The 12,660-nt window shown below is 44.8% G+C and overlaps 1 protein-coding gene across 3 annotated transcripts in view; it reads right to left on the bottom strand.

The window, feature by feature from the left end:
* The window catches only part of LOC308468857 (uncharacterized protein), a 144,885-nt gene extending 135,332 nt beyond the window's left edge, over positions 1–9,553 (bottom strand). Inside the window, exons 1-2 of one of the 3 annotated variants that reach the window (XM_080991352.1) lie at positions 9,406–9,553; positions 7,128–7,275 (exon numbers count right to left, since the gene is read on the bottom strand). In XM_080991352.1, the coding sequence (XP_080847478.1) occupies positions 7,128–7,275; positions 9,406–9,423 (166 nt within the window). In that variant the 5' untranslated portion in view covers positions 9,424–9,553. Of the gene's footprint in view, positions 1–7,127; positions 7,276–7,641; positions 8,934–9,405 lie in introns of those variants that run through there. The other 2 variants (XM_080991353.1, XM_080991351.1) reach the window with 2 other exon arrangements.
* Positions 9,554–12,660: the final 3,107 nt, after the last annotated feature.

Here is a 12,660-nt window from a genome sequence, read left to right as displayed (position 1 = left end):
GTACCCCAAAAACAAATTTCAATATGCCAAGGAAATCCCTACCTCAGTGACAAATAAGGGAAATATGCCACAAACTAAAAGTCCAACTGACAAGGCCCTGACTAACATTGGTCCCACTGAAGGAAAAGGAAATAAAACTAATTATACTGGGTACAGGGAAATAAAATGCTGGACATGTGGTAAATTAGGCCACTGGAGTTTGGACTGCGGGGATGGAAAGGGTAAAACTGTCAATTCTGGTTCTCAAAAACAGACTTATTGTATCCACTCAGTGCAGCAGGTTAGGCAGGTTGCCAAGGAAACCAAGGTTTTAGCTAGGCCTCAGCCTGAGGAAAATTTTGAGACTCGTGTGGTACAATGTTACTTGATTAAACAGGATAGTTTCCTCTTGAGAAATGCTGGGGAAAACATCTGGGTTGATGATAAAAAGTATCTTGGGTTAAGAGACACTGGCTCACAGATTACAATCATCCATCCAGACATAATTTCCACCACTAAATTAATACCTGAGAAAACAATAAAATTAAAAGGAATTGTCAAAGAACCATTTCTGAGGAAGTTCCAGCAGCAGTTCTTATCACCTGGGATCTCCTAGAGCATGTTAAGAGTGCATTTGTAGGTCCTCGCTCAAAGAGGGGCCAAGAATCCCCCGATACTGAGGAAACTGAAACAGTTGCCAGTGGAGGCACAGCTAGGAAACCGCTCCTGGAAAATCTGGGCGGAGCAGAAACTGAAGCTGTTATAGTTCCATTTAAAAACACCCATAAAGCTACTTTTGCTCAGGAGCAAAAAGGGGATGTTGGGTTAAACAGTTGTTTTGAGGTGGCTAAGTCTGCCGCTCCTTTAACCCCTGAACGCCCAGAGAGATTCTGTGAAGAAAATGGGCTGTTGTATAGGGAACTCCTTGCCACACTGTATGGGGGGGGGGGGAGGAATCCGTGAACAACTGGTAATCCCTCATACCTATAGAGAAAAGATTTTGCAACAAGTCCATAATAGCATTTTTGGTGCACACATGGGAATAACGCGCACTAAACGAAGGGTTGCGCAGAACTTCTACTGGCCAGGCATGGGGAAACAAATCAAGCTATATTGACAGGCATGCGATATTTGCCAAAGACGAGGTACAGGACAGGAAAAGACAAAAGCCAAACTGTATCCTTTACCTGTGATCTTTACCCCATTTCAAAGGTTGGGGCTTGACCTAGTAGGGCCATTGCCAAGAGCCACGAAACGGTGCAATAAATATATCCTGACTATAATAGATTTTGCAACCCGATATCCAGAAGCGATCCCATTAAGAAATATTGAAACTGAGACAGTAGCAGATGCATTGATTAATTACATGAGTCACCTGGGGTTTGCAAGTGAGTTGGTCAAGTACCTATACATCTCATTTACATCCCAGCTCATGAAAAGATTGTGGGAAGCGTGTGGCATCACACATATAACTTCCACACCGTACCATCCAGAGACTAATGGATTGGTTGAGAAGTTTAACAGAATTTTGATCCGTATGATCAAAGCCTATGTAGCAGAAAACCCTAATGACTGGGGCTGCAAATTACAACCCCTCTTGTACGCATACCGAGACATTCCACAAGAGTCAGTCAGTCAGTTTTATTGCACATAGCCAAAGGCTGCAGCAATGTACACAGAATCATTTGAAAATTAAAAGAAAATATACTGAATAGATACAAAAGACTTAAAACATTTATATTATCGAAACATTACGTACTCTAAACAGAGCTATAAAAGTACCCCAATATACAAATCAATACATTAAACAATAAAATTCATAAGCTAAAATCATCACATGGCCACTAATGTCAAAAACAATGGCAATTAATACAGTGTGCAATTTATACTCAGAGTTTGGTGACAAAGATAGAGCATAGCCTGAGGTAGATAGCTAGGATCAAATAAATTCATCTCCTTTACAGTTGATGGCTACCTTGGCTATATAATTTGCTCTAATTTTCCTAGCAGCAGTTGCAAAAAGTGCTACACGCCAGGTCACATACTTATCTGTGTCTGCAAGGAGATATAAAATCATGTCAGAGGGGTTCTGGCCAGGGGACCTTGTCATTATAGGTACTAAAAATCTTTTTCTTGCATCATTATATAAGGGACAGTGCAAGTATAAATCATAAGGTCCTCTACTTCAGAACATCCCCTAATGCAAACACGTTCGTTTTTTGGTATGCCTCTGTGTCTCCCATCTCTATAAGCAGAGTTTATTGTATTTAATCGTAACTCTGTAAAAGCTTTCCAAAGTTGTACAAAAGTCAATTCATTAAAATAAGATGTATGCTCATTGGCCTCTCTAAGTTTAAAATACAATGGGGCGCATGTAGATGTGTACATAGAGTTTAGATTGTTTTTAGTTGCCACTGCCCTTATGGTTCGTTTAAAGATATTTTTCTGGGAATATAAGGGAAGTTCTTTAATCTCAGTCATTGAGAGGTCATATTTGCCCATCAGTTGGGCAGCGTGATGTACCCAGTTTTTAAGGGGTAATCCACTCGAGACCTCAATCAGGCATTTTTTTGGTAGCCTAGTGTTGTCCATCTGTTTAACTCTAAACCAGTAACAGAGAATTCTTTTATATATTTGGCTCTCTATGCTCAACATGCGAGTTTCCAACCTGACCATGGCAGATTGCACGTCTTTGGGTAAACTCTTAAAAAACTCTTAAAAAACTCTTAAAAACTCTTTGGGTAAACTCTTAAAAAATAATTCTGTGGGGGTTCCAAACCAGAGACCTTTGAGATACCCCAAATCTCTGCACCATATAAAATCTGGGCCATTGTTTTTGCTTTATACACAGATAGACCTGGGTTGACCAGATTTCCACCTTTACAGGCAGCAAATTTCAGAATAGCTTTTGCTGATTTAAAGGCTTGCAATTTAATATTGGATAGCTGTGTATTCCAAGATGCTGTTTCTGAATAAGTCAATCCCAGATATTTAAATGTATTTACTTGGTTTATGATGTGTTAATCCAGGTGCCAAACATGCTTTTTAGAACGCTTCCCGAATAAAATGACCTGCGTCTTATCATAGTTTATAGATAAAGCATTCCTCGTGCAATATGAACTCAATTTTGCAAGCAGCCATCTCAGGCCCACCTGGGTTCTAGATACAAGTACTAGGTCATCAGCATACATTAATACTGAGGGTTTTTGGTCAAGAATTGTGACAGGGGCAAACTGTAGGCCCTCCAGTTCTTTAACCATGTCATTAATATAAAAATTAAACAGGAAAGGTGCCAAAATGCATCCCTGTTTGACTCCAGTAATGGTCTTAATTCTAGTGGTGACATGGCCAGCCAGATCCACCTTTACATGTAATGATGTGTCTGTATATGTTTTGATGAGAAATAATAGACGGAGGTCTATATTTGTCTTTTCCAATTTTTGCCACAATGCAATGGGACCGTATCGAAAGCTGACTTTAGATCGGTAAAAGCGACATATATCGTATTTTCACTCTATAGGACACACTTTTTGCCCTCCAAAAATTGAGGGGAAATGCGTGTGTGTCCTATGGAGCGAATGCAGGCTCCTTGGCTTCAGCGATAGCAATGCTAAGCCTCCGAAGCGCAAAGGGAGCGCTCCCTCCGCGCTCCAAAGGCTTTGCGTTGCTTTCGCTGAAGCCTGGAGAGCAAGAGGCGTCGGTGCACACCGACCCCTCTCGCTCTCCAGGCTTCAGGGATAGCTGCGCGCAGTCCCTCTGGCAGGGAGAGGCTGTATATGGCTATGGCTTCTTTAGCCCCGCACAGCCTCTCCCAGCAGGGAGAGGTTGCACGGGGCTAAAGAGAAACCCAAAACAGCAAGCGGGATCCATCCTGCTGGCTTCCCTGGCTTGTGACATAGCTGTGTGGAACGCCTCCGGCAGGGAGAGTTTGCCGCGCGTAACCCCTTTGGCAGGGAGAGGTTGCGCGGGGCTAAAGAGGAAGCCAAAATGGAGAGTGGGGTGGATCCCGCTGGCTGCCTTGACTTGTGCCATAGCCGCGCACAACCCCTCCAGCAGGGAGAGGCTGCTCAGGGCTATGGCTTCTTTAGCCCCGCGCAGCCTCTCCCAGCTGGAGAGGTTGCGCGCAGCTAAAGAGGAAGCCAAGACAGCGCTGTCTTGGCTTGTGCCATAGCCGCGTGCAACCCCTCCGGTAGGGAGAGGTTGCGCGCAGCCTGCACGCTGCTCTTTGGGGCTGGGGGGAAATAAGATTTTTTTTATTGATTTCCCCCCCTAAAAACTAGGTGCACCCTATGATCCGGTGCTCCCTATGGAGCAAAAATATGGTAATTTTTGCTTCAAATTATGCATGTATTTACATAGCAGAAAGTTCATCACAAAGCACTGGTTCAATGTGGATTACTTCCCTGGGTGTCAATCAACGCTAATTACAGTCCTGTTATCTGAGGAGCTCCAAAGCCTACTTGCTAAGCCGTCGCCATCTTGGAACCGCCCATTCCACAAGAGAGTACTGGGTATAGTCCCTTTGAACTTTTACTAGGGCGCAAGGTCAAAGGACCTTTAGATCTACTCTGAATGAGTTGGGAGGATCACCCAGATAGTGATCCAGATTCAGTAATGGAATAAACTGCAAAACACTTTACGCCATTGCTTAGAAATAGCAGAAGAAAATTCAAAAGCCGCCCAGTCAAAGCAAAAAGTCTGGTATGATAAAAGGGCCAGAGAGAGAACCTTTGGGCCAGAAGACGAAGTGTTGCTGCTAACACCAATAAAGGGAAATAAATTGCAATTAGCCTGGGAGGGACCGTACAAGATTGGGTCCAAAATGAGTCACGTGAACACGCTAAAACCCTACCATAGAACAGAAAGCTGGGCTCTATATGCTATAAGAGAGGAGTCAGAAGAAACAGACAACATACTGTGCTGGGAAGGGAGAGGGGAGCAACGTTGTAATCAGAAAGAAGTGAATCTAGCCCTGTCATTAACCCAATCACAGCAGGAGGAGTTAGGAAGTATCCTACAAAAATACAAAGCCGTCTTCAGTAATGTTCAAGGAATAGCAAAGGGAGTGGTCCATTGCATAGACACTGGGGATGCTAACCCATTGCAGTGACCCCTAGGACATACATGGATAAAATCCGCAACGTGGTGCAGGAGATGCTGAAGGCAGGGATCATAACCCCCTCAGAGAGTCCCTGGGCAGCACCACTAGCTGCAACACTGACCAACTTGACTCGTAAAAAAGAACCGGAGCGTGTGGAGTGGCAGCAGTCATTTGAAGCGCTGAAGAATGCCTTGACTACCGGACCAGTCCTCATCGCACCAAAGACTTCACCATCTTTACCCACCCACCACACTCTAGGACAGCGCAACTCCATTGGTTTGATAGACAATACAAGGTGAGAGACACAGGGCAACCTGGATGGGTTGGCAGGGAATCACCCTATATTGTAGATAAGCAAGATGGTTAGCTTAAAAGCAATTACATTAAATGTGAGGGGGTTGGGAAACCCCATCAGAAGACGATGCATCACTTCATATATAAACACCAAAACTGACTATGCCTACCTTAATGGATGAGGAACAGGAATTCATGGACAGTCCTATAAACATTGCAAGTTTTTGCACAGTTTCTGTATGCACATCAGGTATATGTATAAATCATCATCATCATCATCTTTATACCCCACCCATTTGGCTGGCTTTCCCAAGGGACTCTGGGGGACTTAGAGCATATCTAATAACATAAAGCATTAAAAATCTCCTTATACACGGCTCAGGATATAGAGAGGGAGAAGAAAGTGAAGGCAGGAGGGGTAACCATGTTAGATCACTAACTCCTTGAAATACAAATGTCTTCCGGATTGATTGCCCATAAACTCCACCCTTGGTCTAACACTGTTACCTGTTCCATGCATAGCTAATCTGTTCCTCCTTCCCTCTCTGAGTAAAATTTCTTTTCCCCGTTTTTCCATACAAATGTTTAACTTTACTATAACAGTATAAAATACACACTAATATAAGCATCATCAAAATACCAAATAGAAGTATAATCACAGGGTGCCAAGCCAATTTTAAATGTTAGTCATTGTAGGGAGCTATCCTGAATATATGTCCCACCAATGGTACTATAAAAGAGAGTTACTCCAGAGATGGAAAAGAAGTCTCCTGAGGGTACTGGGATACTGCAGCAGGACCTAGCCCCCTGTCACACATTGAAAGTGGTGAAGAAATTCATAGCAGAGCAGCAAATACAGGTACCTGAATGGGCAGGGAATTCCCCGGATGTAAATCCCATTGAGAATTTGTGGGCTATATGCAAAAGTCGCCTCCGTACTGTAGACTGTACGACTATGGAGAAACTCATTCAGGCACTGATTCAAGTGTGGTACAGGGATCCAAAAATCAACAGTAACTGTTCGAAATGAGTAGACTCCATGCCAAACTGTGTTCAAATGCTGCTTAAAAATAGTGGAGGTCATATCCGTTACTAATGTACGTCTATGTGAGTTTTGTACATGTATGTGTGAGTTTCGTACAATAAACTACTGCACTAAAGTCATTGTTTCAATTAATTTGTACAACACATTGTTATGTGTTTTGTATGACATGGACACAACTAGAACTGTTCACATTATTGAACCTAAAACAGGTCAAACTGCCCTTAATTCAGAGGGCACACAATGTGAGTTCCTGCACTAAAACAGCAGTGTTTGCTGTGATAACCAGATAAATAAATCAAATTGACTTTCAGGTAATACTGTCTAGAATGGCCCCTGGGCCACTGCTTTTACCTTTATGATATTCTACCGATTTTGACGTAGATTGAGTATTATTGTTTCAAATCAGTACATATTAAATGTTTGGGGGGGAATTGAAAGGAAACCCACATCCCGCCCACCTTAGAAGTCCACAGTTGGTTAAAAGATGAAGGTCTAGTTAAAAAGGAATTACTCATTTTGCTAAGCTCACATATTAACAGTTTCACCAAACTTAAGAAACTCAGGAAGAAGGATGGGCATATGTGTACTTCCTGACCCTCTGAAGATACCCAGCCTCCTGTGCCTAACCCCATCAGGAAGGCCTTAGGACTTCTCAGCAGAAGCTCCACCGGCCTGGAAGAATACCCACAATGCCACAATGTCATGTACCTTGTAGGGCCACTGCATTCTGGGTGGCAAGGAACTTCAACTCCATACCGGCCGATGGGAAGAGCAGCTCCATGATCGACCAGGCCATGGCTGGGTATTGCCCCTCCATCTTCCAGACGTAGAGCATCAGGTGTCTTGGGATACATACCTGCAAATACAGTCCTGTGAAAACAAGGCCCTCCATGCCAGCTGAGACCGAGGACCAAACAGCTAAACCCCAGATTGCCCAAGATACCCCAAATAAAAAAAACGTTTTCTGCAATCTACCCCCCATTCTTTAACAAAAATCTAATTCTAACCCCCTACTCCCCCACCCACCACACTCTAGCTCAGCGCAATTCCATTGGTTCGACAGACAATACAAGGTGAGAGACACAGAGCAACCCAGATAAGCTGTAGATAAGCAAGATAGCTAGCTTAAAAGCAATTACATGTAATTATGTCTGTATGGCATAAATTGGGAAACCTCATCAAAGGAAAACGCATCACTTCATATATCAACACCAGGACTGACCATGCCTACCTTAACTTATGAGGAACAGGAATTCATAGACAGTCCTATCACCCCAGAGGAAATAGATATGGTCCTCAAAAACCTCAAGCCGCACAAAGCTCCAGGCCCAGATGGCTTTACAGCAGAATTCTATAGGAAATTCAAAGAACCCCTGATGCCCTACATGACCCGCCTATTCCATGATATCATAAAAGGGTGGGCCCATCCCCAAAACCTGGACCTACTCCAAAATATTGTCCATCCGAAAAACACTGAAAGACAGCCTCAAAGTAGAATCAGACCGCCTAATCTCATTAATAACCCAAGACTACAAGATATTCACACCAAACTTGGCTAACTGCCTAAAAATTTTCCTACACAAATTAATAGGCCCAGACCAGACTGGATTTGTCCCTGGTCGCAATATAGCAGATCCCATCAGGAAACTACTGAATATGATTGCACAAAGTGCATGATTGCAACTAAATGCCCACTGACAATTATGTCCATAAACATCCTCAATGCTTTGGACTGCTTAGAGTGGAAATACCTATTAGCAGTACTAACATGAAATTTTGCCCCAATTTCCTGCAAATACTCAAACAAATATACTCGCAAGCCTCAGCAATATGGAGGACTAACAATTGGGACTCCAATACCATAGCATTCCAAAAAGGCACAAAACAAGGATTCCCACTGTCTCTCTTCTTATTCATCCTGGCTCTGGAACCTTTAGAAATCTGAATCTGAGCAGCCACAGACATGGAGTGGAAATAAAAAGCAAAACCTACAAATTAGGACTCTTTGCAGATGACAGCACCAGACCCCATAAACACTTACACCACACAGAACTCATAACCCAACTACTCTCAGCAGCCAGAAACGTCATAACCAGACATTGGAGAGACCTGTCAGGAGTAAACATGGACCAATGGTACCAAAAACTATGGGGAAATAGTCCTATATTTTTCTAGCCCTACTAGAAAAATTAACAAATAAACTGAAACTGACATGGGAACAAATAGAAGAAGACACTTTCACCCCGGTATGGCTCCCCTTTATCACATACACAGCCCAACAAGACAATGACAAAAATCCACCAAAAGAATACAAATCAATATGGCTAACCTGATCCAAAACACCCACCCACCCCACTCACACATGAAAACAAAGACCACCACAGACAACCACAAATGAATAGCCACACCCTAGGCCAACCCCAACCTCTCTCACCACCAAAGAAAGACAAGCGAACAGCAAAGAACCTGCACAAGCAACGCTGACACAAAACCCCACATATATTAAGTAAAATAGAATCACCCCCACCCCACCCCACCCCCACTCATCTTTCCTCTCCTCCACCTCTTTCCCCCTATTCTTCCTAATGTCTCAACAAATTGGGAAAAATGTGTTACGTGAGGGGGGGGGGATACAAGACAGAGACATTGCACATACCTTTGTAAATCAAGAAAATCTTTACTAAAAATACATTTAAAAAAAACCAAATGAAACTGACCTGTAGAAAATGTAACTTGAAAAAAGAAACATTGCACATACTTTTTTAAACCAAGAAATCTTTAATAAAAAAGACATTAAAAATATTTACAGTTTTGCCACATTTCAGAAACTCAGGAAGAAGGATGGGCGTGTGTGTACTTCCTGACCCTCTGAAGATACCCAGCCTCATGTGCCTAACCCCAGCTGGAAGGCCGGCCTGCCTCAGGACTTCTAAGCAGAAGCTCCACCTGCCTGGAAGAAGACCCACAATGCCACAATGCCACCTACCTGGGAGGGCCACTGCATTCGGGGTGGCGAGGAATCTCAACTCCAAACCGGCCGATGGGAAGAGCAGCTTCATGATGGAACAGGCCATGGCTTGGGAGTTCCCCTCCATCTTCCAGAAGGACCGCATCCAGAAGCACTGCGTCTTGGGATACATCCCTGCAAATACAGTTCTGTGAGAAGAATGCCAGGAAACGTTTTGCTAGCACAGAGCCTGTCCTCTAAACGGAGAGGCAGAACCTGGGGTGCTCAGAGGCTTTGGGTGCTTTGGCAAAGTAAAAGAGGAATATTGGACAGCTCTAAGGTGGAATCTAAATACAAATAAAAAACCCGCTAATAAAACACATATTTAAAAAATACCAGAGGCCTTTTTATTAGGCTTAGTAGGAGAAGAATTACCGAAGGATAAGAAAGTACTGTTTATGTATGCGATGACAACGGCACGGATACTACTTGCCCAGGGATGGAAAGAAGAAAGAGCCCCATCGAAAGGAGAATGGATAATGAAGATGATGGACTATGCGGAGATGGCAAGGCTGACCGGGAAAATCAGGCACCAAGAGTTTAACCAATTTACTAAAGAATAACATACCTCTAAAGAATATATTAAAGAACACTATTAAAATGTTGACAGGATTGACAGAGCACTTGTAATTTAAAATAACAAAGGATAAAAATGAAGTACCATAATTTGGATAAATGCAGTTAGGTGCAGTTTAAAAAGGAAGATAAATTTTGGAAGCCAAGGGAGGGGTGGAGGGAAGTCCGGGGGTTCAGGGAACCCCATAAAGGTACTGATATGGACTGTGGTTTAATGTAGGCGTGTGTGTGTGTGTGTGTGTGTGTGTGTGTAAAAATGTTTTGTTTTGTTTTTGAAACATTGAAAATAAAAAGTGAAAAAAGAAAATACTTTAAGTGTTTTGAAAAATATATTGAATTTGCCATAAGCTCACTCTCACCATCTAGTGTCACATTTGTATAGTGCACTTAAAACATTGTATATGCATCTGTATAGCTGAGTCTTTAGTCTGTGGCTGTATTTTGGCACCGTTTCCTCTCTTTCCACCAATCAAAGGTGGACCACATGCTTAACATGAGTCAACTGTGTGATGCAGCAACAACAACAACAAAGCTAACACTGTTCCAGGCTGTATCAACAGAAGTATAGTGTCCAGATCAAGGGAAAGCATAGTTTCCTTGCTATTCTGCCTTGGTCAGACCACACCTGGAATACTGTGCAATTCTGGCCACCACAATTTAAGAAGGATGTTGACAAGCTGGAACCTGTGCCAAGGAGGCAACCAAGATGATCAGGGTCTAGAAACCAAGTCTTAGGAGGAACGGTTGAAGCAGCTGGGTATGTCTAGCCTGTCCTTTAGACAGTGGGACAACCTGCTTTGGGAGGTATGTGGGCTCTCCTTGCTTGGAGGTTTTTCAGTAGAGGTTGGGTGGCCATCTGTCATGGATGCTTTAGTTGGGATTCCTGCATTGCAGGGGGTGGACTAGATGACCCTTCAGGTCCCTTCTAATTCTATGAAATCCCCATCCCATCTGATGGGTCTGTTGGTATTCAAAATCTGCTTTTAACAGTCCTATTCTTAACAAAACGAATAACAGAAGGGCTTATAGGAGAACCATGGTGAATGGTTTGAACAACTCCCAGCAGGTCCAGTCAACATGATGGGCCTTGTGGAGTTGCAATCCGAAACATCTGGAGGACACAACTTGGTGAAAGCTGCTGCACAGTGAGGCCTCTGCTCAAAAGAGAATCCCTTCTCTGTCAGAGCCAAGGTGTATCTAGTCCAGCACCCTGCTTCCATCAAGGACTAACCTGATCCCCCTGGATGTTCTTAAGTGGCTCCCCAGCAGTTGTATTCAGAGGTAGACTGCTCCTTCAACAGGAAGGTTTTATTTGGCTATTCAAACCACTGACCACTGATAGACTCAACCACACCCAGGTTCTAGAGAAGGCTTCACCAACCTGGTATAGCCCAAAACATCTGGGGGGGGGGGGGCACTATGTTGGCAAAGGACCACATGTGAAAAAAATGTGGAAAATGTGAAAAAATGGCTTTATTGCACTTTGAACGGAAATAATCTAGGAGAAAAGAGGGAATTATTTTCAAATGACACCTTTAACCCAACAGAGCAAAATGCTTTGCTTTGCTACCAGATACATAAGGGAATGCAAGCAGGACATTTTCGTAAGATCAATGGAACAACTCCCCTAGGAGGAAAATATGCAGCTTTCAGAACTGCCTTTCAGAAAAACCAAGAACACAACATAAAGAGGAGCTGCGCTGTACCAAATCTGACCACAGATGCTTGCAGAGTTCGGTACTGACTGTGAGGAGCCCACCATAGCATCAGACAAGGGGACATTCCCAACCCTACCCCAAAGAGGCCAAGGATTATCCTGTGGAACTTTCTGCCTGCACCTCACCTTCCCCACAGAAGCTAAAGGCACCAAGGACGAGGGGGTGGGACGTTGGATGGTCAAGCCAAAAAATGGGGGGGGGGGGGGGACGACACCAAACAAAAAGGCTTTGCGTCCTTTTTTGTGCTGGAGTGCGCGCGGCGCGCGCCGGGCCAACACAACCCACCTCGCCAGGCGCTGCCCTCGCCCACCGCCACCAACGTTGTCGGGCACACGTGCCCAGAGCCAAGCGGGGCTGCGCTTCGCCCCTGCCTGCCCTTGCCAGGAGAAGCTTGGTCGGCAGGCAAATCCCGTTCCCCCAGGCTGGCCTGGGACGCGCGGCGACTAGTCGAAGCCGGGTCCTGGCGGCACTCAGGGCGGGACGGGGTTCCCTGCGTGGGGGCGCCTGGCTCCCGCCCCCTAAAAATCACGCACTTGCGACCACCGTCCCTGGCCCATGTCCATACACACGTGCTCTCCGCATCTTCAGACCCGACTCTTTCCCCAGCCCTGCCTGGAAAATACTGCGGGTAGAGTAACCCTGGCCTTACTCCCCCCCCACCCATCGCAAGCTCTACCACCGCGCAGCAGCCCTTCCTCCCTGAAACCAAGGACCCAAGGTCGAGGGCCAACCGGACACATTCCCAAAGCCACAACGAAGTTGCTTGGCTGAGCGAGGCGGCTACCCAACCCCCCCCCCACACACACACACCAGAAATGCCCCCCGCGCGCGCGCCAGAACCCTACCTACCCAGGACTCTCCGGCGTCCCGCAGCACTTGGAAAGGGCACGGATGCGCTCCGCCCGGATGCTGAGCGGAGCCGCGGCCAGGAGCGCACCCT

This window comes from Podarcis pityusensis, assembly GCF_964106645.2.
Source record: "Podarcis pityusensis genome assembly, chromosome: Z".
In the NCBI taxonomy this organism is placed as follows: Eukaryota; Metazoa; Chordata; class Lepidosauria; order Squamata; family Lacertidae; genus Podarcis; species Podarcis pityusensis.
This window is presented reverse-complemented; position numbering and strand designations above follow the sequence as displayed.